The 26,879-nt window shown below is 45.6% G+C and overlaps 1 protein-coding gene across 4 annotated transcripts in view; it reads right to left on the bottom strand.

Moving 5' to 3' along the window:
- Window positions 1-26,879, bottom strand: part of CXXC5 (CXXC finger protein 5) — a 67,938-nt gene that overhangs the window by 5,656 nt on the left and 35,403 nt on the right. For 2 of the 4 annotated variants that reach the window (XM_081206615.1, XM_081206614.1), the window contains exons 2-3: window positions 10,652-10,781; window positions 4,097-5,060 (exon numbers count right to left, since the gene is read on the bottom strand). In XM_081206615.1, coding sequence (XP_081062741.1) covers window positions 4,097-4,876 — 780 coding nt within the window. In that variant the 5' untranslated portion in view covers window positions 4,877-5,060; window positions 10,652-10,781. The other 2 variants (XM_081206617.1, XM_081206616.1) reach the window with 2 other exon arrangements.

Here is a 26,879-nt window from a genome sequence, read left to right as displayed (position 1 = left end):
TTTGAAGAAGTTTACAAAACTATGTTGCAGGAGATCCTTAAATGCAAGCCTGCTTTGCCACCTATCTGTATGGTATCTTTCTCAGCATCCAACTGGCCTACGCACCATGTTCCATTATCGAACAGGACAACTGAAATTACTGCGGGACACCCCCTCTTTCTCCCCCCCCTTTTTAAAAAAAAGCATTCTGACAAAAATAACTTCAAATGAAAGTCAAACATTTTATTTCCTATTCACACTAACCATTAATATATATATATATAAAGCAGTTTCTATCTACTTATGCAGCCTCCTATCTCCTATGCATGCCTTCTCCAATGTCAGTCCCACTGTGTTCACTGGGCTTGCTCCCAGGAAAGTGTACACAGGATTGCAGCATTAGAGATATCAAAGACTGAGCAGGTTTCTCCTTACATTATTTTCATTTATCTCATATAAACCAGTAGCAATTAATTGTAGCTCAGAATACGCCTGCCACTGCTTGGGAGATGCTAGTCCTAACTCTCCCAAAATTAGAGTAGATTTGCTGTAAATGGAGCAAGTCCCATCATATAATTTGAAAGCGGTTTCATTTATTCCCATTTCCCAGTCAGCAAGAGAGAAAAAAGAATAAACCAAGCTATAAAGCCTTCCACAGGTCCGCTGTCATTTAACTTCCCCCATAATGCAAAGAGAATGAGGGAAAACATAGCAGCCTAATATGCACTGTGGAATCCATTTTCCCACTTTGGGTCTCTTTAGGAGAGATGGACTTTCCCCTTTCCCCTTTTCCAGATCACTGACTCAGCAAATTAGAACAGGAATATAATTTAGCAATATGGCAGTTTGGGAAAGATACCAGCCCCTCATATCACCACCACCCAGATTGGTCGTCGTCCCCCCCCCCCCAAGTATGCATTCCAATCTTATGCTAATTGAAAAACGTTGAATGTGGCTAATAAGAAAGCAAGTTATTACATTCTCTGTGCAATGTATTGCTGTCTTCATTGAGAGTGTGATGCCTACAGCCTTCAGTAACTTCAGAGAAAATAACTTAAGCAGCATAACCAGGAAAAAACCTCATTGCCCCACTGCCCAATATCTACATTAAATGGAATTGAAGGGGTAGGTTCCCCCACCCCACCCCAGAAATTGAAGCTTTCCCAAAATTAGCCAGCTGCCTAACAAGAAAGGGTTGCAACCTGGAGAAGGGGCCTGTACCTTTCAAAGACCAGCAGAAAAGAGTTGTACAAACATGGATGCCACATGCCTTCTCTCTCCCCCTTCACCACCAAATAAGGAACAAGGGGGGGGGGTCAAATGGCAAAGGAGACACAATACTTTGCTTTCCTCCATTCAATAAAAGCTAGCTAGCTTAGGCCCAAATGTCAGCAGTGCATATTTTCTGTTTGTGCTTGCAATCATATGGGGCTCAAACCAAGTGGGTCAATCTCTTCAGCTTCCTCCGTTCTTCTTGAGCACTGCTTGGTGATGGGGGAGATCAGCTCTGCATCAGCCACAGAACCTAATTTTCAAAGCTACAGGATCCTTCTTTCAGCCGTGACCTGACAACTTTGCAACTCAGGAATAGCAAGGCATGTCAACAGAACTGATCCATCACCTAAAGCAATTCTCAATCGGGACTGCATTGTTTCTATGAAAGAGAATGGCAGAGCTACATGTTACATATGAATAATGATGGCTGCTGCTTCTATCAAAAAGCATTTTGGAAGGGAGCAATTTTGAGCAGAGATGCTTAACCCTTTCCATGCTACATTTCTCTAGCAAGTCCTCTCCCCGGCTCTGCTGCTTTTTCTCCCATCAGGTTCCAAATATGTGTTTACATTTTGCAAACGGGCACCAGGAACCCCACAGAAGTGGGCAAGCACCCATGGAAGAGGTGGTGAGTGTTTCAGAAGGAAAACAACAAGTATCAGAAGGGTTAAGCATCTCTTCCCACTGCTTCTCCATTCTGGATTACCAGTATCAAGCTTCTCAACAGCCCCTGCTTTCCCCCCTACTGAAGCAGCAAACATCGTGGTTTGGTGCACACATCTGCATGTAGCATGTAGTTCTGCCCAAAGGCTACTGCTTCACTACCTTGCCTGGCTTGCATTCAGCGCTGCTTGCATGTGGCACTGAATGCTATCCACACATAATGTCATATGTCAGGTGGGCAACCCGGCCCACTTGTCAATGTGGCTTGCAGAGAGTTGGCAGCTTTGGGATTTGGGGTCCTTGCCTCAAATCCCCAGTCCCCCAGCCTGCTCTAGTGCGAGTAATGAACAGCCCCAAACCTTTCCACATCTGGGAAACTGACCAATTAGCAAAGTAAAATTTATTCTGCATCTTAAGATGTGCTAAACTTTCCTAAGATAATTTTCTTTACTGACAGTGTTGCATCCTTACCTTGATCTGTTTGCATTTCATATTCATCTGATTACTCGTCCTGTTCTTTCATTTGCCATCTTCCATGGCATGCCTGTCATGTTACTTCACTGTGTTTTGCTTTGTTTTTACCAAGAACCCCCTTTCAACTTACAAGGAAGACTGAGAGCTGCTAGGCAGAGGTCTGTAATCTTTACTAAGTCACATCCCGTTGACAAGAAGCGTTTGCACCAATAAAGGCATTGAGTTTTCAAGAATCACAGCTGCTAGGCTAAGTCAAGACAGCCCAACGTCTGTGACAAGATACACCTCACCCCTCCCAAAGGGACTTCCAGGAAATAAAAACCCACTCAACTTGGCATTTTGCAGTTGGTAGTTGGGCTGGGAAAGAAATCTGCCCAAGACCTTAGAAAGTGACCAATAGTCAAAGTAGGTGGATCTGTACTCAGAAGCTTCATATACTAAACCTATAAAGTCAGAGTTTGTAATTGGTCAGTAGAGGTTTTGGAGAGGCCACCTTGTCTTGACTTCAGTATTAGCTTAGAAATGTGATTAGAACATTTTGAAATGAAGTTCACCTGCTAGAAGAAACTGCTGTAAATTGGTGACTGGCCAATGGTTAAGAAGAGGAGACATGTTCTCTCCCTGTGGTATAAAAGACTTTGGCATTAAGGCCTAGCTCTCACAAACAGCAGCTGAAGTGATAAATCTTTGTCCAAACTGTACCACTTCTGACGTCTATGCTTCCTTACTGAAGTGGGGCAGAGGAACACCCATTTGTACAAAATGAGAACTAGTGCTGTGTTGTGGTGAAGGAGCCAGAGCTACAAATCAGGAAGTCCCTGTTATTCAGCCAAGCTACCACTTAGGCAAGCCACTACGCATTTCTGAATCAGCCTCCCATTTGAAATATGGAGCCAATAATGCTCATCTACTTATAGTTGCTTGCCCCCCTCCTTGCTACTTCCTGTGAAGGTGCCCGATGACGGTAAAAAGGGCATGCTAGAGAAGAGGCACTTTGGCGCAACCCTTATGATCACCTTCCCAGAAGGCGCTTTGTCGATCATAAGAGGTCGCGCCAAAGCATCTCCAGGAGGAAGCAGCAGCAATGGAGGAGCAGGAGGAAGAGGCAAAGGTGGGGGAGCGAGTGAGCAAGCAGGGGTGGGCTGGGCATGGGGCATACCGGCACCTATTTTCTTAAGGAAAAAACACTGGTGAGAAGATAACAGAAATGGAAACACTTTGAACAATCAAAAGCATTATGTACATTATTATAATTACATGTAAAGCAGCATGTCAGGGTTCTAGAACAACCCCCACACTGTCATGCTAGTTTCAATGTCGGGGATTATTATTATTATTATTATTATTATTTTCCCCGTGGAGGAGTGTTTTAAGTCCTGTGAGATCTCAGATGCAGTCTGAGATAATGGAATCCAGAAACAGATTGAACACACCACCAGCTATTTGTAAAGAGTCTACAGAAGGCCCCAGAGAGCCACTCATATCATCACAGGAATGAGGGCCAATCTGAGAGTTTCTTTCCCAATTACTAATAATAATGGTCTGCATGTGAGAAGACTGAAGCCAAGTGGAATATAAAAGGTAAGAACTGCTAAGAGATTCAAACCCCTGACATTTCCACATCCAGTCCACATAAATTGGCATTGTGGTTCCACACAGAGCAGCTGAGGGGGGACTATTAAGCTGCCTGACCAAACCCAATTACCTCCAGTGCAGCAGAAGGCTTCTTTTTAAGTTCCTCACATTTTCGGAATTTGCAAATCTGGTGCCCAGTTTTACGGTTCCTACAACTGCTGCACTGCTCGCAATTTATCCGTCTTCTGCAAGGAGGACACATGCCACACCGTTTCCGTTTCTTTTTCCCTGAATTGATGGCAGATGCCAATTCGTTCTGCATTGGGTACTCCGCTAAGCCAGCCATATGGAGTGCGCTCTCTGCCAGAAATACGCCAGCAGGGGTCATAATGAAAAGGCCAGGGTTGATAGGAAAAGCCCCCAGGTAAGGAAAATCAGATGGGCTGTTCATTGTCTCTGCAGCCGAGACGGCTTCCATGTCTGAGATGCCCGTCCCGTGGTCATTAGGCAGGGGAATGTGCTCCTGGACTACTCTTTTGAGCAGCTCTGTCGACTGAGCAAACTGTTGCAAGATGCTCTGTCCTTCTGCAGAAATATCTGATTTGCTCAGCATGTCGGAGATGCTTTTGTGCTTTGAGGTAGAATTGCTTTTATCCATAGTTGCTTCATTGCCGTTGGCGACGGGGGCACCTTTCTCAGAATGTTCACTTAATGAGCTGGTGCTACCAAAAGTGGAGTAGTGGGAGAGTGGTCGAGACTTCTTAAGACTTTTGTTCAAAGGTTCGCTTATTATCCCACTTTTGTTCCTCCTTTCTGAATTGACTGACGGCTGAGAGTCATCTGGGTTCTTGTTTTTTTCCAACAGGCCTGGCTTGGAACTGGCGTCTTGATGAGAGCCAGTTTCGGACATCTTTTTTCTTAACAAAGAGGAGACCAGATAAAGCAGCAAGCCCACTCACGGTGGAAAACAACGCACCGCCACAATACTAACAGTACCAATCACAAATGATGGCGGGGAGGGGGCAAGGTCCGTCTTCAGTGCACTTTCAAGGCCATTACAACACGTCCTGCAGTTTCATATACAACAGGTGCCTCTGAAAGTTAAAAAGGGAAGAGTGAATTAGCGAAGAGTTAGGTGTCTGCTGAAACAACTGCACCGTGTTGTTTTTCACTCAGGCCCTCCCCTCGTGATAAAGTCAGCTCTGTCCTCATCACGACCATGAACCCAACCATATGGAAGACTACAACCACTGCCAAACCATTGGACCTGAAGGTATCCTGGATGGGAATGTGCCACTTCTACAGGTAGCTTAAGGATACCTTCCTATGCATGGTATACAACAACATTTTACTCAAAAGTACTCATTGAAATTAATGGACCTAATGTATTTAATATATTTATATATCTTTTTCCTAAGCTATCCCAGATGGCTTACAACATTAAAAAAAACCCACAGTATAAAATATAAACTAAAAAAAGCCAAAGGGGAAAGGTTCAGTCAAAGATCACATGATTTGCACCAAAAGGACCCAATATTAATTCCTGGCAGCTCCAGGTAGGGCTGGGAAAGAGACGCTACTAGTCAGTGTAGTCCAGGCTTGGCTCATCTGATGTTCTTGGACTGCAGCTCCCACGGCTCCAGAGTCAGCGATAATGGGAGTTGTAGTCCACCAACACCTGGAGGGTCAAAGGTTAGCCAGACTTCATGTAGCCAATACTGAGCTAGCTGGACCTGTGGCCTGACTCAGTATAAAGTAGCTGTCTGTTTGCAATGTTTGCAATGCACCCCACTTAGAAAGGCAAAAAAAGCAGAAGTGTGATCCAAAAGAGCATAAAACAGTACTCTTGCACTGACGGGTACAAGCTCATTGCATACAAAACAGAAGTCCAAATAGGAATCTACAAATATCTGGGTGTTTCCACTCTTGAAACAAAAGCAACAGTCATAAAAGTAGGTTTGAGAGTAATACTGGATCCATTGGAGGGGGAGGCTGTGCAAACCTTATTCAGCCTTGCATGAATTTCTTCTCCTGCCTGGACTTCGAATTGGGAGCCAGATGTGCAATTAAGGCAACCATACATGCCCATGACAACAGTGGTTCAGTCCTAGCTGCTCTCAGGACAGCAGAGAGCCTTTCATGGGCTCTATCTTAAGTAGGAATACACTGAGCAAAAGCTGCATGTGACATACCTTTTGATGCAAGGGATCCACTCCTAGATGCTCAGGCTTGTTACTGATTTAATTATGCAAGCACATCCCATTTAAGTCTATTTGCAGAAACTCTCTTTAACATTTTATCTCTCTAGCCACTTGGAGAACTGGTGTCCAAAGGCAGAGTGGCTACCGAGATAATGAAAATTAAAATGGCCACTTCATAGATTTCATTTGCCCTGTGGACAAATGACAGGCGTATGTCTCCTCCCACCCACCCTGTTCCTTCTACCCATCAGACACTCAGAATGCCATAAAACAGGTTGTGAGGCGGGAGAGGGAGGATTTGAGCAAACCTCTGAGGCTGCTTGGCACCTGTGTGGGTCCTGTGATCATGCAGATAATGGGGACTTGGCAAGCTGGCTTCTACAGATGCTTCCTCCATGCAGCTCACTCGCCCACCGCTTGTCTGTGCCAATTGCCGGTGCTGCTGGCGCCCCCTGCTCTTGCTCTTAACAAATGACTGGTGGCTGAGGTTTGTTTGGATTTTCCCTCTATGTTTCTAACTGAAGAGTGAACCAGAGCTGCTCTCTTAAAGCCAAACTCACAGCCAAGACACAGCGACGGCTACTGATGGTCAGCTTCTATGGCAGTCTTGTGCTTGGCTTGGAGCTTTCTTCTACCTTCCTGATGATTATTACTAGCACTCCTCTGTGCCCCTCTCCATGCCCTAGAGTTACACCTAGGAACAGCTATTAGCCTGGCTAGTTGTAACAACGACAGCTTCTATGGTCAAGGTAACACTTCTCAGGGATAAGTCAACACTTCTCAGCATTTTTCTAGTCCACAGATCATGGTTCAGATTGAAACCTACAGATCTCAGGAGAGGCTCCAAGTGTCACAACCACCTCTCATTCTTCAAAAAGCACAACTGCTGATAATCTAGACCGGGACGGTTAATACACATAGATCTGTCCAAATCAGAAATATCTCACTGATAAAAGCTTCTTTGTGGTGAAGCAGGACTAATGTGCCTTATGTTGCTTGTCAAGCTCATCCCAAGCCCACAGCCAAGCCCCCATCCTCCTCCCTGGCCATCCAAACTGTGTGAGCCCTCGATGTCTTGCTGAGAAGCTGCTTGGCGTTTACACTTCAGTATACCAACGGAGAATCCTGGCAGGGCTCCACTCTCTGAATTCTGTCATTATTTTGTGCCAAAGGGGCCAGAAAGCCTTTGGATAACAAACCTGGGTTCCACTTGTGGCTCTACCACTCCACTTTCTAACGGACAGGAAATAAGGAAATACATCGCACAGTGTCCCTGTGTTGTAGAGTTTGTGGAGCCATTGGAGAACTAGAGGCAGCCAAGCCATGCCAGGTGTCAGAAAGGGTCCCACTAGAAAACCAAAAGCAACACCCATCATCCTTCCAGTCCAGAGAGAAACGGCCCCATTATTGGTGGATGGCCTGAGGGGCCCATGTACCACACCATGGGTCTGACAGCAGCGGTTGCAGGAGTCAAGCGTGGAAGTAGCACTGCACCACCACTCAGCTATGTGGCCGCTGGGGAGGCCAAGGCTACTGAACTCCTGTTCAGTGTCAAAACTCTGCCTCTTGTTTCAATTTCTAGCGATGATGTGTTTGTACAGGAAACAAATGGGCTGCTATTTTCTCTCTCTCTGCCCAAATTCAGTTCCCCTGGAAATGGAAACTCGTGGCAGAGTTCCCACCCATGGCATGCGGAGCAGCCTACTAGCCGTGGTAGCTGAGCTGACAGGCTGCCCTGTTTGGGGAAGCCCTGCCACTGCCTGGGACTCTGCTAATAGTGTTGAGCTCCCTCCCTGTCTTGCCCCAGACAGCCTGTTCCATCAGCTTTCTCCTCCTTTACCCAAAGCTCCCCATCATCCTTCACCAGGTGCCAACTGAAAAACTTTTGGTGCACAACATTAAGTAAGCTGCAAATATGTCATTTCCAAGGGTGGACTGGACAGAACCCTGTCAGTTTCTGCATAAATGTGTCCAAGGAAGAGATCAGTTTAAACGTGAAGAGGGGACAGGGGACACAGGAGAGTTCAGGGCTGCAGATTCATCACCTTGAGAATGGCAACTATGGATAGGGAACGAGCCCCGAACAGGGTGTCTACAGTGTCCTGTTGGGAACTGACTTGACTGAAATCATCCCTTTTCTCTCTTATGCCTTCTCTCCCCCATCTTCTCAAGACAGTCCAAGACAGCCAGTGGTTCCAGCACAGAGATGCAGCCAAGCCGGATGCTACCAGTATGATCTGAGCTACTCCGTAGGATATTACAATGGGAGAATTAATTAAGGAGCAGCATAATTTATTTAAATGTGCACCTATACTTACAAAGTAGCCTATGCAAATGTTACACATATCTGTGTGTATGGGCCTGTGCCCTGGATCTTTTAAGTCCTTAGCAACACCTCTAACAATAACACACTAACAACAAAACGATGACCGGTGTCCCACACAGGCAGCTCCTTGCTGATCAAGTATTGCTCTCTGCATTTAGAGGAGGATTAAAACACACCCACATATCATGGCGAGAGAAACACCCATTTGGTCCCAGAAGGCTTGAGAGGGGCTGCCTGAGGGTGTGCTTGGCTTGGAGTCCTCATGACAACATGCTAGGCCATGAGCTGGAATCCAAGGGAAAAGGAAACACGGGGAGAACAGCTGAAGCCGGGAGAAAATCCATCCGTTATCAGAGCTACCAGAAAAATGGAATCCAGCCACTTCCGCTGGCATAAGGCAATTTTTGAGAGTTCCCTCTATGAGCTCAATATATCATTGCACAAACTGGCCAGAGGAAGGGATTCTTATTAAGCTTCCCAAGTTCCATTCACACCTCAGGCAAAAAACTGAAGTTTAAAAAACATTTGCCTATGAACTCTGTACTTTAAAAATTCTGCAAGGCCCAACCCTCAAATTTTGCAGCTGGATTTGACAAAGTCTGTAGGTATCAAAAAAATTACCTGCAATATTTTGGATAACTTTTGGAGATTTTTTTTCTTCCTCCTTCCCACAGAAACCTCTCTCCAAATCTTTTTGTTGTTAGCAATTTGGAGGGTGAAGAATGAAATGAAGGGGGAAAGAATTTTTCAGATTTTTCTCCACAGTCATATGGATTAAGTGGCATCTTCTTCCCGCATGCCAGGTGGCTTCATGTTGCAGCTGGCTTCTGTGTGTGCTTACACAAAAATAATTTCCACTGAATTTCAAGAGGACTTACCTTAAGTTAGTGAACATAGCAGCCTTACAAAGCAATCATTGGTGTGTGTTTGATTTGTTTTGTATGCACACACACACACACACACACACACACACGTAAGTATGCACTGGGCTGTACCTGTAGTCAATTAATGCTACACACATTATACTCTGTATTAATTCAGTATAGTCACCACAACCTGATTTTGTGCTCTCCATCATTAATTCACTCAAAGAATGCTGACTCCACCCAATGGCCTTGCTAACTGCCTTCGACTATTTACAGGATGCAGCACAGTCCCCCTTCATTCATTGCTTGTGTGAATGGATTATCATGGAATACTAGGGAGCAGGGTAGCAAGCTTGCTGCCTCGCCCTTATTTAAACATATGCATGTTCATGTGGTCATCTGCAAAGAAGAAGCCTACACATGGAATAGCTGCTTGTGGACAGGATTGTTCTTTGCAGACCACCATGCTGACATCTAGGGGCAGTTATCCCCTTCACATGTGACTGGGAGTGGCCGCCGGGACCATATAACACCAGTCCTAAAGGATCTTCATTGACAACCAGTGCGTTTCTGAGCACAATTCAAAGTGTTGGTGCTGACCTTTAAAGCCCTAAAAGGCCTCGGCCCAATATACCTGAAGAACCATCTCCAACCCCATCGCTCCAGCCTAGACGCTAAGGTCCTCCTCCAAGGGTCTTCTGGTGGCTCCCTCACTGAAAAAGCAAGATTACAAGGAACCAGGCAGAGGGTCTTCTCGGTAGTTGCACCCCCTGTGGAACAACCTCCCATCAGATGTCAAGGAAATAAACAACTATCTGACTTTTAGAAGACATCAAAAGGCAGACCTGTATCAGGAAGTTTTTAACATTTGATGTTTGAGTGTGTTCTGGTGTATGCTGTGAGCCGCCCAGAGTGGTAAAATTAATAATAGTAATATTGATGATGGTGATGGCGATGATGATGTAAAGAGTATTGCATGCCCTGTGGGGCTCAGAGACTCCAACACTGCATATAAAAGACAAAACTTCTGCTATACGATCACAGATCTCTCTCAGAATAAACTTTTCCAAGCTGTTGGATCTTTCTGCATCCACCAACCTCTGGTTCTGCCCACTGGATGTGTGAATCCACACAAGCCAAGGGGTTTTGATCACAGAATAATCAGTGGTGTAAATTTGTGAGGTGAAAGCTCCCCAGTTCTGTCCTCCAGTAGACCACACACCTGAAATTAGTCCAGTGCCGTCTTTAAGGTTAATCATTCGTCTGAGTCTTTGATCATAGCAATAATCTACCTTAGGATTTCAGCTTGAACAGAAAAGCAGCAGAAAGGTGGATGGTCTGTTCTCCTACGGACCACAGCAGATCGCCACAGGCTAAATTATAATCCACGTGAAAGTCATCAACAAATCCATGGATCTGTCCCTGGAAATTGGAACACAGAAGAAAATGATAATTATGGCAGCAATCATGGAAGGGGGAAGAAATGCTTGTATGAAGCATTTGCTACTTATCTGCAGTGTGCAAAGGGCCAATTCCTAGTTTTTATTACTCACAGGGGCCTCACTCTCAAGGGTTGCCAACTTTTGAAGCATGCAAGTCCTGTAGTTGTCTGTTTCACAGCAGCTTGGTATCCAGACGTTAGTAGGTGATAATGTTTACTGCCATGCTATGAAAAGCTTTACCTGATGACTTCTGCAAATCAAACCTTTGTTTAAATACCCCGGAGCAAACCAGGCCATCTCCTCACCTTGATATTTCGGGGGGGGGGGGGCGGAGTAAGATTGTGTATTCTTTTTTTCAAATCATTATCATAATCTCAAACTCAAGAGGAGGAGCATCACTCAATATTCCATGTTAAGGCAGCTACTGCACCCCCAAATAAGGCAGAGATCCCACAGTAAAGCAGGCAAAATCTTGATTTGTCCCACAAGTAGTGCTGCAAAAACCGAATCAAAGACACTGGAACTTGAATGAAGGACAAAATATAGGTTAAACAAAGGTTACTGGTTACCTTTCCATCCAAGAGTGTTTTGCCTCAAAGGAAGCTGGAGATAGCGGAAAGGAGCCGAATGATGGCTGTGGTGGATGGGATGGGGCACAAAAGAGGCCATATGGAGAGTTGAGTGCATAAAGGAAGGGTGGACAGAGAGAAGCAGAGGAAAGGAGTCTGATGAGAGTCACCAGTAAGCTGAAGGCCAGTCTACTGTTCATCATAGAATGACTGCTCAAAACATGGCCTGTTTCCTGGCTCCTCATCACATGAAGTGTCTCACACCAAATGATATTATACTATGTACAGCAGCCCTGTGTCCCTCAGTAGACCCTACCTGGACTGCTAGGATGTCAGTTTAGAGAAAAAACTTATAGAGGGCCTAGATGTGGAAAGTTTATTTATACAAATTTCTGCAGCTTCCCCCATTTTGCTTCCCTCACAACAATTGTAGGTTTCATCTTAAATTACTAAAGGGGTTATTGCAAATACCAGACTCCAGAAGCTGAATGATTTTAAATATATACTAAAAAAAGGGAAGACGTAATAGTTCCTCCCCCCTGCTTTAAAAATACACCTAGAGAGCAGAACTGCAGCAATCTTACAGTGCCGATTCTATGCATGTTTACTCAGAAGCAAGTCCACATGGCGCTTACTCCCAGGATTGCAGAACCTCCTCTTGAGGTTCTTTGTAGATGCTTTTGCACACAAATTTGGCAAGTGGGGTCTAGTTGACTAGGGTTGCAACTGGGCTGCAGTTCATTATCGAGTTTGGTAGAAAGCACAGGTGATAAACATGTTGGGGGTGAGTCATTCATTCCCAGAAACAAGGGTTTCCAAAAGCCGCTTGAAGCTGGTTTGTTTACAACAGGTGCAAGGTCACTCTAAAGAATGTTCCTGCATATCTGTTTCAGTGCTTGACACAGAGAGATGTTTAGTCTGAACGCTGCTCTTGTGGTGTGAAGACGTGAGAGCGGGTCTGGCAGCTTTAGGGCTAGATGGAACCGTTTAAACTAAACCTCTATCAGGGAGGATAGATGGTTGTATCCTGTTGTAACTGTTATGCTTAAAGAACAACAGTAAAGAATTCTGTCTGTATTTGAATGTTTCCTGCAATTTAGTTCTACGCTCCATGCTAGACCTGGATCTCCTACACGCTTGGAAGCTGCGTGATACTCTGAAGGGGCCTGGTACTTGGAAGTGTACTGGACCCAAAGATAAGGAGTTTGGTTGCTTAAGAAAACTCCAACAGGTCTTGGGGCCCTGTTAGAATCCCAAGAGGTTATGGTTAACCCCATAACTCCAACAAAACACACAAGTTTCTATGTATGTCACCCACTCCTTTGAGTGGAGCTGATATGCTGGGTGATGCCATATTTCCACACCTACATACTCCAACACGGTTGCGTCACAGCTCGTGTTAGTGGGACTCAAGTCTCCGAGCATAAAAATGAGTCAGTTTCCACAGTTCTCGCTGCCAGATAGACTGCTTCTGCTTCTCTACCGTGAGTCAGCTCAGAAGCTGTTGTGCAAAAAAGTTATAGATAGCCACACACCTCACTCACACTTTCCCCTCCACTGCTATCTGTATTCAGTGAATGACTGCTGCGTTTGTCTGGAGGTTTGAGGCCAAACTAACATATTTCACCATGTAATGGTCACCACCGCATAATAGTCGCATCCCCCCCTTTTTGGACCCTAAAATCAGTCCCCAGAGTGTTCACCACATGATAGTCGCTGGGGTGAAAACGCCTTGTCAGTGGACCATTTTGTTTTGCTCTGAAGTGTTTTGTTTTGCTCAACAGCATTTCCTCGCTTTTGTGCAGTGTTTCCCAACCTTTTTTGGGCAAAGGCACACTTGTTTCATGAAAAAAATCTCGAGGCACACCACCATGCCAGATGGGGAAAGGTCACTTTTTACTTATGTAAAAAAAAATAAAAAAATAGTAACAGCATATATGTCAGGAGTGCTCTGATGGTGTTTCCTGCTTGGCAGGGGGTTGGACTCAATGGCCCTTGTGGTCTCTTCCAACTCTATGATTCTATGATTCTATGATTCTATAATTCTATAGAAGGTAATGGTTAGGCTAGCATCCCCCTTCCAAATATGCTAGGTTTTTATTTGCAGGGACTGTTCTACATGGGAAAGCATTCAGCACTGTCATTCTCCCATCTGCCATCTGAATTGGTACTATTCTGGATCAACTTACTCTGCTGCATGTGTAGATGAAAATGGCACCAAGTGTGGGGGAGGGGGCAGAACAGGTTTCAGATACAGGATATTAAGCATACACGTACTTCAGATTGAACTGGTTGCTTGCTTTGCAAGTTTTCATTTCCCAAATGACTGCCTTGGCAAGCGCAATACCTACCAGGCTCAACGCCGGTCTCGCGCTGCCGCTTCCCGCGCTCTCAAGGACCCGGGAGGAGGAAGGCGTGAAGGGAATCCCGAAGGCGCGAAAACCTCGCGCATGCGCAGGCCTTCCGCCTGCGACAGCCCAGTAGGCCGGCCGAAGCGAGCGGCGATGGGATGTGGGAGGGAGCTCGCTCGCCGCCCCGCGTGTGCCTATGTGGGGCACGTTACAGCCCCGTGACGTCAGCGCCACGCAGGCAGCCAGGCAGGCAGACGGCGAGAGCCCCGCGCTGGGCGGCCTCTCCTCGCCGCCGCCGCCCCGCCTCTCGCCGCCCGACTCGCCCGCCTCCCTCCCACGGCACACCAGGCAACGTCTCGCGGCACACTAGTGTGCCGCGGAACACCGGTTGGGAAACACTGGTTTATCTCTTTGATGTCTGATGGGAGAGCATTCCACAGGGCGGGCACCACTACCGAGAAGGCCCTCTGCCTGGTTCCCTGTAACCTCACTTTTCACAGTGAGGGAATTGCCAGAAGGCCCTTGGCACTGGATCTCAGTGTCTGGGCTGAACGATGGTGGCGGAGACGCTACTTCAGGTATACTGGACCGAAACCGCTTAGGGCTTTAAAGGTCAGCACCAACACTTTGAATTGTGCTCGGAAAGGTACTGGGAGCCAATGTAGGTCTTTCAAGACTGTCGTTACGTGGTCTCGGCGGCAGGTAGCAGCGCTCACAGCTTACGGACTGCACCGTGTAACAGGTGTCTGGCCCAGCAGCCTAAGGCGGACAAGCCACTGAAACAGGCATTCAGAATCCATTCATTTCATAAAACCTGCAGGGCTCAATCTCTGTGTTTGTGTATGTGTGTGTTTTTCTGTTTTGCCCAAGGGTCTGGGGGTGGGAGAGAGCTCTTTAGCATGATGCTTTTAAAACAATTAAATTATCAACAAACAAACCTGATGATACGAATAGCAACGTCAGGTGCTACCGGGGGGGGGGAGAGAGAGAAGGGGGCCTACTCGGAAGTAAATACTGCGTCCAGGCGCAATTAGCGCTGATTTAAGGTGCACCAAGACTGCCTAAAAACCTCACCAAAGATATGCAACAAAGCGCTTCGTTGCAGAGGGGAGAGTTTGTGCACCGTGGAGGCTGGAGGGCTTCTATTCTACATGCGGGGGTTGGGGGGGGCGAGGAAAATGTGCTCCGTGGGGGGGGGGGCGGGGAAGGCAAGAAAAGGAGCTGAGCTCTAACTATAGGCTCCCACGCTTGAGCAGGCCCGACTCGGTGGGGCGGACCACCCTCTCTCCTGGAGGAGGAGGAGGAAGAGGAGGAGGAGATTCCCATCCACGGCGTGTCCTCCCGCGCTCCTGAACGGGAAATCTCTGCAGCCCAAGACTCTCCGCGAGGCAGCTCCTCCCTTCCTGCCTTGAGCCGCCGCCAGCCGCGCCCCCCTCCCCAGTTATCTGCTGCCTGCCAAGCCCCGCCCCTCTTCATTGTCCTCCCCTTCTGTTTATACACAAAGACCCCCCATCTTCTTCCCCCTTCCCCTTCCTCCATCCCTCGCTTTTTTCCTCTCTTTCCTTTTTTTAAAAAAATATTTTCTCTTCCCCTTCTTTTTTCCACCCTTTCTTTTTTCTCTTTCTCCCCCCCCTCCCCGCCCTCCTGGGTTAAAGGATTTGAGCAATGGGTCTGGAGGTGGAGCTCGTCGGAGGATTAGCCCGACTCGCCCGCCTCCCTCCCACGGCACACCAGGCAACGTCTCGCGGCACACTAGTGTGCCGCAGAACACCGGTTGGGAAACACTGTTGTAAAGTGGTGCCCCACAAGACGAATGCCTCGCAAGACGGAAAAACTCGCTAGACGAAAGGGTTTTTCGGTTTTGCGTTGCTTCGCTAGACGAATTTCCCTATGGGCTTGCTTCGCAAGACGAAAACGTCTTGCGCTTTTTTTTTTAAAGCCGCTTGAAGAGGCGCAGTTGCGACGGACCGTGCTTCGCAAGACGAAAAACATCGCAAGATGAAAAGACTCGCGGAACGAATTCTTTTCGTCTTGCGAGGCACCACTGTAAATGAAAGGGTTCTGGTGCAGCCATTTCCCAGCCTCTTCCCGGGCCTGCCTGTGGGACATGCCTGTTGGCAGAGCCGGCCCTCAGCCCATGGAGGATGAGGCAGCCCTGCGCGGGAAGCAAAGGTGGCAGCGGCTGAGGAGGCCTTGCTCGACAGCTGGCGATGGAGGAGAAATGCAGCAGCAGCAGCAAGGTCTTGCCCGGAGGCGGGCAGCTGGGGCTCATGGATGTGCCCAGTAACAGAGGGGTGCATGCCTGAGGCAGGGCCTGTGCAGCAAGCCCCACATTTCCGAGTGGGACTCATGGGGCAGGGTTAGAGACCTAGGCTGAATTATGCATTTACTGCATAATAGTTGCACCCCCCTTTTTTTGAAAAGAAAAATCAGCATTAAAAATGCAACCATTACGTGGTGAAATACAGTGGTACCCCGCAAGACGAACACCTCGGAAGACGAAAAACTCGCTAGACGAAGGAGTTTTTCGTTTTCTTAGCTGCTTCGCAAGACGCATTTCCCTATGGGCTTGCTTTGCAAAACGAAGCTTGCCCCGCAAGCTCCGGGGATAGCGGGGAAGCGCAGCGCACCTTCCCCTCTCTCCCCGGACCCCTTTTGAACCAAGGGGCGGCAACGGGGAGAAGCGATTCTCCCCGCTGCCCCTTCCCTTGCTTTAAAACAGGTCCGGGGAGAGAGGGGAAGGTGCGCAAGCAATCTTCTCCCCGCCGCCCCTTGCTTTAAACAGGTCCGGGGACAGAGGGGAAGGTGCGCGCGGCGCTTCCCCTCTGTCCCCGGACGGTCTCCATAGGAACGCATTGATTGATTTTCAATGCATTCCTATGGGAAACCGTGCTTCGCAAGACGAAAAACTCGCAAGAAGAAAAAACTTGCGGAACGAATTAATTTCGCCTTGCGAGGCACCACTGTACGGTATTTGGAACGGAGCAGCTACGTTTATATTATCCACATGCCTGTCATGTTCACATAAAAAGCAATGAAGACAAGAGGAGTCTGCTGGATCAAGGCAACGGCTCCTCTAGCCAGCATCCTGTTCTCACAGTGGCCAGTCAGACACTCCAGTGGGAAACCCAAAAGCAGGGCATGAAAGCAAGAGGACTCTCCAGCCCCCATGGCTTCCAGCAACTGATGCTCTGCAGCACTGCTGCCTCCAACTGTGGAGGCAGAGCTGCACACAGTAAAGAGTGCATGGGAGAAGGACGCAAAAGCCTCTCCCCTGCATCTTACCTCACAGCACGTTATTGTTTCTCAGAGTTTTCTCACAGCCTAGCTCAGCGTTGCCACTGGAGCAGGGCTGAGGGAGAGCGCAGGGAGCCAAGGCACAGAGGGCCTTTACCTTCCCTTTCCTCAAATGTTGCTTTCCATGTAAAGAACAGCTCCCACCTCTCCTTCACCTATATACAAAGAGGCACATATATGAATGCCCCTTCTTGTTGTGGCTGACCGACAAAGTCAAGGAGAAGCCACAGGGCTGCCTCAGTAGGCCTGGGCACGCCATCCAGAGCCCCCACGTCCTGTCAACGCAAGGAGGGGAGGAGAGCTGAGGCTGCCTGTCCCGCCACTGACCTCCACATGTTGCCAGGAATGCAAGAAGGAGTTCTCCATGAGGAGATTAGGGCCATGGCCTTGTGATGCTGCTCCCCTCCATGTCCTGGCTGAATGCATGAACTGGCAGGTGAGAAGAAGGTGAATAAGCCTCTGAGCAAGGCTCCAATATCTGGCTTTTTTCTTTAATCTATCGCCTTAAAAACATGTTGAATTATGTCAAACTGGGAACAGAAAAAAATCATTTTATTTTATCAGCTTTTGAAAAAAACTAAGGTTATTGTTGCTTTCAGCAACCAGCCATAATGACTCAATTAAAAACAACTAGCCCATAAACAGTAAAATCTCCTGTACTATCAACAGCAAAAGACAGACAACCAATTATCTTTATATGCCCATTTCACACACATGTGCTTGGGATGAGTGTCCTTTTTTGCCCCACCCTGGTTAGACTATTAATGCGCATTTGCCTTCTTCTTTTGACAATCTCCTGTGGTATCTTCTCTCTCCACCTCCCTTTCTGTCCAGGTTGTTGTTGTTAGTTAAATATATATACTGCCCTATCCCTGATGACTCGGAAGACGCAGCGGCAGAAGAATCTCCCACAGGATACACGGGGATCTAAAAAGCCAGAAGACTTCTGAGCTAGCCTGATCAAAATGGGCCCATGGGGTTCCACCACCAGGTTCCATCCTGACTAAGTCATGGTCTTCTGGGATGCCAGGCTCTGCCCAGTTAGGCTTTCCCTAGTCTATCCTAACTCCATCTCCAGGCCCACAATGACCCAACATCCAAGGACATATACTTTTTAAAATCAAAAGTTGTCTCTGCCCTTTAAGACTGATTTCTGCAACAGAAGGAAGCAGAGGACATAAAGCATGTGTGACAACCCTAGAAAGGCCCATATAGCCAGCTCTAGCTAATACGAGTTCTAGTTTCCTGCTATTATTATTATTATTATTATTATTATTATTATTATTATTATTATTACTACTACTACTACTACTACTACTACCACCACCACCCCACCTTTTTCCCTGACAGGACTCAAGGCAGCTTTTATACAGATAAAAACAAGAACCGCTAAAATCCTGGGGGGAAAATCACTGAAAACAATTAAACATGAATAGAATTTAAACTATATGCTTATATAAAATCTGTTTAGAACATTACAATAAGAACAGGAAAGCACCATCCCTTTCATTAAAAACCGTCAGTTCCCCAAACCCTGCTGGAACAAGGAGGTCTTCAGCTGCCGGCAGAAGGGCAAGGAGGGAGCCAATCTACCTTCTCCAGGGAGAGACTTCCGAAGTCTGGCAGTAGCCACTGAGAAGGTCTTCTCCTGTGCCTGTGGGGGTGGTGGGACCGAGAGAAAGCCCCAAGGTTCTCAAAACCCAGGCAGGTTCGTATGAGGGGATACAACCTTTCAGATAGCTTGGACTAAGCCATGTAGGGCTTTATGGGTTATAACCAGCACTTTGGATCATGTCTGATGACCAGCCCCAGTCAGCAATCTGGCCGCAGCAATCAAGCCATTAGGGTGTTTTCTCTCACCATGAACACTCCATTATGTCAGAGCAGTTCCAGCCAATGGCAGCAGGGGGTGGGGAATCTGGAGAGGCTGAAGGGACATTCTTTCACCTCTGGTGGACTTGTCCAAGAGTGAAGGCCTTTTGGGAAATGATTTATAATGAGTTAAAAAAGGTATTTAAATATACCTTTACTAAGAAACTAGAAGCCTTCCTCTTGGGCATTGTCGGCCAGAAAGTGTTAAAGAAGGACAGAACTTTTTTCATGTATGCGACTACAGCAGCAAGAATACTTATTGCAAAGCATTGGAAGACGCAAGATTTGCCCACACTGGAAGAGTGGCAGACGCAATTGATGGACTATATGGAACTGGCCGAAATGACTGGCAGAATCCGAGATTTGGGAGAAGAAACAATGGAAGAGGATTGGAAAAAGTTTAAGGACTATCTACAAAAACACTACAAATTGTATGAATGCTAAGAAATTGCATGATTTAGAAAACTATGGTTCCAGCAACTCGATTGAAAGATATAGAAAATTAAGTGATATATAAGAAAAGTTCGAAACTTAAAGTAATAGTATGTTTAAATTTAAGTTACAACTATTTGATAAAAACTACTTGAAGTCTAGAATTATAACATTTGAAAGGTATAAATTAAGTAATGAAACAAGGTAATAATTTGCTGGCATCTTTAATATTAAGAATGCACGGTAGGGAGATGTGAGGAAGTCCAATTAGTTATACAGAAAAAAGGGTTATGAACAGTTGTGCTTTTTCTATTTCTTTCTTTTTGCTTTGTTATATTATTTGTTGGTGTAATTGTATGTTTTTTTTGTTTGTTATTTCTTTGGTGAAGGGTTTTTATGTAACTGTTAAATGATTTCTTATTTTATGTCTGAAAACTGAATAAAAATATTTTTTTAAAAAAAATGGAGTGGCAGACCTTTTTTAGTACAGTGGTACCTCAGGTTACGCACTTAATTCGTTCTGGAGGTCCATTCTTAACCCGAAACTGTTCTTAACCTGAGGCGCGCTTTTGCTAATGGGATCTCCCGCTGTTGCTGTGCGGCTGCGCGATTTCCGTTCTCATCCTGCGGCAAAGTTCTCAAACCACAGAACTACTTCCAGGTTAGCGGAGTTTGTAACCCTAAGTATTTGTAACCCAAAGCATTTGTAACCTGAGATACCACTGTATATTAAATAGATGTAGCTATAGCAAGTATGTATAATTTCTTCCACAAAACCTTGGAACCTCTTCAGCTGTTTTTTCAGAAGTAGAAAAGGAAGCAGCCAAGATTTCTATTGCATATTGCACGGAAAAAAATCTTGGGAATATTCTGAGCAGAAATAAAACCACACATAAGCTACATTAGTTTGCCTTTGGACATACCATACCAGAAGGAGCTGACAGAGCTGTTACAGTCTACCGGACCCATAATCCACAAACTAAGATGGATTCATTGTACATGGCAGATTGTAACAGCTCCAAAGAAACCATCACTACCTGCTGCATTTATTCACTTGCTCTTTAAGGGTCCAAAACATGGGATTTCAAAGATAAGGTGCACTAGTTGTTCTGATCTGCTGCACACATAAACCCTGCCAGGAACGGGGGGGGGGGGGGGGACACAGCAATCTCCAGACAAAAATAAGCACAATTACATTTTCAGTGTTCTGCTTCAAGGACTGAAGTTACTATGGATGACCAGAGATGGTGGATGCACCTCTGCTAACTGCAAGGATTTACAGATCCATTTCCGCTGTGATATTACCACACAAAACGCATGAGAAGATAAAAAATAATAATTCTACTGATTTGGCCAAGTATTTCCACAACTAACGGCACAGGCTTCAGTTTGTTCCATCTGGGAAAAAGAAGCATGCTTATTTACTTAAATCAAAAGAATTTGAAACTCGTCTGTTTCCATGCAGCACCTTCAAAGTTAGTTTCATCATAGGTCTAAACTCCATTCAGGGTTGTCATCCACCAAAATTAGGTCAAAGGGTTTATTTTGAACACATACCATGCTTTTAAATGTTTATCTTGTTTGTAAAGCTGTCAGGCTCAGGGCGTGCAGCTGCTACAGGTAAAGGATCTTTTAAGACTAGAACTAGAACAATTGCACAGCCTGCTCATGTCATCTGAAGGTTATAAACTGCCCTAAATCTGGTGAAAATTCACCCTTATAAAGATGTAACATTTATTCTGAATTTAACAAAACATTTATAATGCTTGAATTTAAGGAAACCTCTATGTGGTTTAAAAAAATAAAATTATTGATAAAATAATTGATAAAATAATTTTAAAAAATAAAATTATTGATAAAACCTGTTAGAAATTGGTATTTTAAAATATTCAAAAATTGATTAAAATCAACAGCAGCTAAAATGAAACAAACGGCATGTAACTTCTGCATGTGTGGATAGACTTGTCAAAACAAAAATGTTTTAAGCAGCTTCTGAAAAGAGCATAGCAAAGGCTCCTGCCTACTGTCCCTAGATAGCGAGTTCCAACGTGTAGATGCTGAAAGAGTGGTTTCTTACAAGTGCAGAATCAGTATTATGTGGTACCTGCAAAACTGCCAGTTCCACATGGTCCCTTAGGTAAGCAAGAACCACTCTAGCACAGTGCTGCAATTCTCATGCCACAGAGCTGCCCCAGGTTCATGTGAAGCCTTCCATGTGGCTTAAAGGTAAAGGTAAAGAACCCCTGACAGTTAAGTCCAGTCGCGGATGACTCTGGGGTTGCGGCACTCATCTCGCTTTATTGGCCGAGGGAGCCAGTGTACAGCTTCCAGGTCATGTGGCCAGCATGACTAAGCCGCTTCTGGCGAAACCAGAGCAGTGCACAGAAATGCCGTTTACCTTCCTTCCGGAGCGGTATCTATTGATCTACTTGCACTCTGACGTGCTTTCGAACTTCTAGGTTGGCAGGAGCAGGGACCGAGCAACGGGAGCTCACCCCGTCACGGGGATCCGAACCGCTGACCTTCTGATCGGCAAGCCCTAGGCTCCATGAGGCTTACTCCCAGGTAAATGTGTATAGTATTGCAGTTTTGATTGAAGCCAGTTTGAAAGAAGATTCTTCAGGCTACACAGCATAAAAACCAGGAAGTACTCTTGGAGGTGATAAGGTTTGTTGAAAGAACTTATTCCCACAACTGCCAAAGTTTTGCAGAGCTCCCTACACCAAAGTACATAATTGGGATTATGTCCTCCAGCTGTAAAGGAGAAGGAACAGATACTAGGTGAATTAGAATGCCCACTTTCCAAGGTGAATATCTCCCAGGAAGGGACCTATTTGAATGCCCCATGAAACAGGATAACCACACCAGAATAGAATAGGGCATCCTATGCAGGATGCCCACAGGATTTCCTGGCCCTGTACACTATATGTGGATTGGTCCCTCCAATCCACTGAAAGTAAGAGGGCATAAATTTGCATTAAATTTGCATATGATTTGTGTTATATGTAGATACATGTCCAAAAGTATCTAACAGACAGAATGTGAACCTGCAAAGCTTCCGTACTCCTAACAAAGGCATGCAAACTCTACAAGTTTAAATGATCACATTTTAACAATATCTTAACCCTAAGAGAGAGGCCACAGCTCATTGGTTGAACATATGCCTTGGATGCAGACGGTCTCTGGTTCAACTCAGTATCTCCTGTTGAAGGTTCTCAGGTGTCAGAGCTGGGGAAGACACCTCAGCCTGAGGCCCTTGGGCCTTGCACAGTCAAAGATGGCAGCACTGGGTTAGCTGGACTAACAACATGATTTAGTAGAAGGCAGCTCTATCGTAACTATTTAATAAAGATGCCGCTTGTGCAACGTTACAGAAATTTGTTGGCTATACACAGCAGACTACAAGCCAAAACAAGATACTTATAGGCTAAAAAGAAGATCTCTGCAGTCTTAACCAAACGTTCACCACAGGCAAACAAGCAGCAACAGTGACTGTCACAGCCTGCTCACCCGCTGGCTCTCTTGAGTGAACTGTGGCCATGACAATGGAAGCGAAGAGGAGAAGCGCCTGCCTGCTCACTCTGGACCGGTGAGCAAATAGTAGCAGCAAAGAAGGGAGCCCACGGGGCAGGGGAGCTATCAAGGAGGGCCCTCAACTTGGCATCAGCTCTGGAGAAGCAGGGAGAGCATGTTGTGCCCCAGCTCTTGCTTTTTGCACTATCCTGAATGTACAGTGGCTTGTCAGATTTGGGGATGGCAAGCAGAGAGCAACAGGAACTGAATGACGTTGGTAGACCGGCAAGCTGGTGATGAGCTGCCAGTCAGCATTATGTCTCTTTGGGAAGAGTGTGGGTGCTAAAATGAGTGCCAACAGACTTCATGAATGTGCAGGAAAAACAGCTGCCTCTTACTCCACAAACCATTTACTGGCCCTAACCCGTCAATTGTATCAACTTCCCCTTCCCCTCAGGATCCTGTGGGATATGATCTGATTGCACCAAAAGTGAACTACAGGTAGGGAGGCATGGTGGACTGTGCCTGAGGGGAAGGGGAAAATAACTGAAAATCTGATCTACCAAACAGGAAGACAACATCTTCTGTGATCTGTTCAGTTGTAATGGGAACAACTTTCAGAGTGGAAAGCCACCTAATGAGGCATCTCAGGGAGTCGTGAGAAACACACTTTGGCCTGGTTCACATGTAACACAAAGCCAAACCATGGCTTCCCATGAACTATTGCGGCCACAGCACACCTCTCGCAACCCTGCTGCTGACCCAGGGTGCAGTGACTGCTGGGTTTAGCTGAAGTACAAACCCAGGCTTGTGATTTGTCTCACACCAGACAAGCCATGAGCCTGGGTTCTATGCCAAACCATTACATACTCCCAAGGAGTGCAGTGGCCACGATCTTCACCCTAGGAGCCCACACATTTGCACTTAGCCATGATTTGGCTCACCATTACATGTGAATACACCTGCAACGTTCGGAAGCAGAAACAACCGATGAGGCAAATTGCTTGTTGGAGGGGGGAGACTCCCCACCCTTCCTTTTCAGTGCCAGGAGACAGCAGTGGGTGTGGGGGTGTCACAGCTAGCACTGTGTAAGTGTGCTGTTGTTGAGTCACGCCAGGTGATTCCAGCGTTTGCCCTCCACAACCATCTATTCAGCAACACGCTGGCTGAGATACTCCCATCTGCAGCCCCGTCTCCCATTGCCAAGAGATGCAAGCAGGAAGGACCTTCTCTCCCCCCCCCCCCAAAGCAGCTGCCTCATCAGCCACAGTTTTCACCTTCTCCTCCTGCCTGCTCTTTTAGCCATTCCTAGGCTATGAAGATATTGCTCTGCATTATCAGGCCCTTTAACTAAAGATGCTCCGCTTGGACTTTCTGACTCCTTACTCACCCTTCCCCATTACCGTTAACAGCAACACTCCTCTTAGATCTTCCTCCAACAGCCTGCCTTTTCTGACCAAAACACCCACCCACCCAATATCTAGCCTGTGACTCATTTAAGCCTCCAGGTCCTTGATTTGGCTCTCATCCTAATCTAAATACACTGCAGACAGCGCTCTGTTGTGCTCTCCTCTCCTGAAATGCTAAGATGTGACAATTGACATTCCTGAGTGATGTTTCATTACATGATCAGGCAAGTGGATAAGACAGCGTTCCTTGGAGCAAACATGTCACAACTGGTAGGAGGATGGAGGTGTGTTGGATAAAGCACATGTGATGAATGCAGAGGTGCATGTTTCCCCACACCAAACATGGTGTGTCCCCATCACCAGCCAGGACTTCCTACTACATGCCAAGCCATTTCATGGTCCACATGGAAGAGACATCTATTTAGGAAAACTGCCCTTGTCCCCAAATAGTGACACTTTCTTTTTTCTGACTTTGCCTTTCCAGCAGCTTATTCTGCATTTATACTTTTCAATAACAAATGGAGACAGGACAAAGTTCCAAAGGATAATGCTGATGCCTCGCTCTCCCCTTGTCCTGCTGATACAGAATGTTTTGCCAGCTCTCCTAATGCACTGCAGAGACTCTCGGCTCAGCTGAATAAAGAGATGAGATTCAGCTACAGCAGGAGGTGGGAAGAGGAGGGAGAGAAGGCCCTGCCTCATGAATATTCAACTGAAGCTCCAGGCCCCCAGCTAATCCTTAAAAATTTTCACTCCAGAGGGATCACAAGAGTTCAAAATAGAAAAGGCCGTATATTACGGATTAGTAGACAGAACCCATCCCTTCTCCTCGGACAGACAAGAGCCTCAAGGTGTGGCTTGCTTCTTTATTTTGTTACTCAAATGCTACCATTTGATATCCCTCGCTTCTTCAATATTCTCTATGGACTCAAGTATCCTATTACTGCATATTTTAATTATGGGTGTTTATCTTTTAAAAGTTTTAAACAATTATATTAATTGTGCGCCCTAATTATAGTTGTTTATATTTTAATGCTTGTGTGACATTGGTTTTGAAACTTGTAAACTGCTTAGAAGGCTATTTTGGCGTTAAGCAGTATAAATAATAATTCTTACCTATTATTTCTAAGTCTGTTGGTTCTCCCACTGAGTGTCATGTAAGCCCAATATCAAATACTGAGTATAATATAAAACTTTACTCATGGCAAAGTTGTGGAAGGATTAAAAATTTACGGATTGTTGTACGTTGAAAGAGAACTATATGAAAATGATGTATCGTTTGACTCCTATAAGATTTGCAAAAATGTATAAAATCACTTTCAACTTACATTGGAAGTGTAAGGAAAAAGAAGGCACATTGTACCACATGTGGTGAACATGCAAAATAACAAAATAATTCTGGGAAATGATATATAATGAATTGAAAAAATGTTTAAGATAACCTTTGTCAAAAAGCCAGAAGTTTTCTTATTAGGAATAATAGGTGATGAAATACCAAAGGATTTGAAAAGACTGTTTATGCATCCATCAAGAGCAGCAAGAATGCTTTTTCCCCAGAGATGGAAGGAAAAGAAAGTCCCAACCAAAGAAGACTGGATAACCAAGATGATGGACTTTGCCGAAATGGCAAAAATGACCAGGAAAATCAGACACCAAGATGAGAAGAAAATTAGTAAAGAATGGGGGGAAATTATAGAGTACCTTAAAGATCACTGTAGATATTTAAAAACATTAGCAGGATTATTATAACATTTATAATGTAATAAGGTTAAAGATAAAAGTGGTTATAAAATGAATTTGGAAAATGTAATTAGATGCAGTAGAAAGAATAGACAAATATTTGAAACCAGGGGGGAAGGGGGAAGTCCGAAGATTCAAGTAATCTCAGATGTGTGAAATTTGAAAATGATTTAAATATAAATAATGCTGTTAATGCACTCATCTCGCTTTACTGGCCGAGGGAGCCGGCGTACAGCTTCCGGGTCATGTGGCCAGCATGACTAAGCCGCTTCTGGCGAACCAGAGCAGCACATGGAAATGCTGTGTACCTTCCCGCCGGGGCGGTACCTATTTATCTACTTGCACTCTGACGTGCTTTCAACCTGCTAGGTTGGCAGGAATTGATGTCCTTATCCTTCAACAATTTGTCCAATCCTTTTTTAAAGCCATCCAATCTGGCTGAAGCCCACACACATGCACAAAGTTGTGTGCTGGTTTGGGGATGACGCATGAGAACATTTAAATCAGCAGTTCTCAACCTGTGGGTCCCCAGATGTTGTTGGACTACAAATCCCATCACCCCTGAGCTCTGGCCTTGCTAGCTAGGGGTGATGAGAGTTGTAGTTCAACAACATCTGGGGACCCACAGGTTGAAAAAAGCTGGTTTAAATAGTTACATGCATTTTAAATAGTGCTTTTGCCGGGTTGGAAGTGAAACTCCATTTTGCAGATTTGACGTACAGATCTGAATCTTCACATTTTACATTAAGTGATAATATTCACTGTTAACTTATGATGGCATCTATTTTGCCTAAGTTTGAACCATTAAGATGATGTGTTAAACCTTTCCAGTAGGATCTCTGCCAGGAGGCAGTTCTTCATTTTTGGTGGCAAAAATCATTCAAGCTGGTTCGGT

The sequence above is a fragment of the Podarcis bocagei genome (genome assembly GCF_964188305.1).
Source record: "Podarcis bocagei genome assembly, chromosome: 8".
In the NCBI taxonomy this organism is placed as follows: domain Eukaryota; kingdom Metazoa; phylum Chordata; class Lepidosauria; order Squamata; family Lacertidae; genus Podarcis; species Podarcis bocagei.
This window is presented reverse-complemented; position numbering and strand designations above follow the sequence as displayed.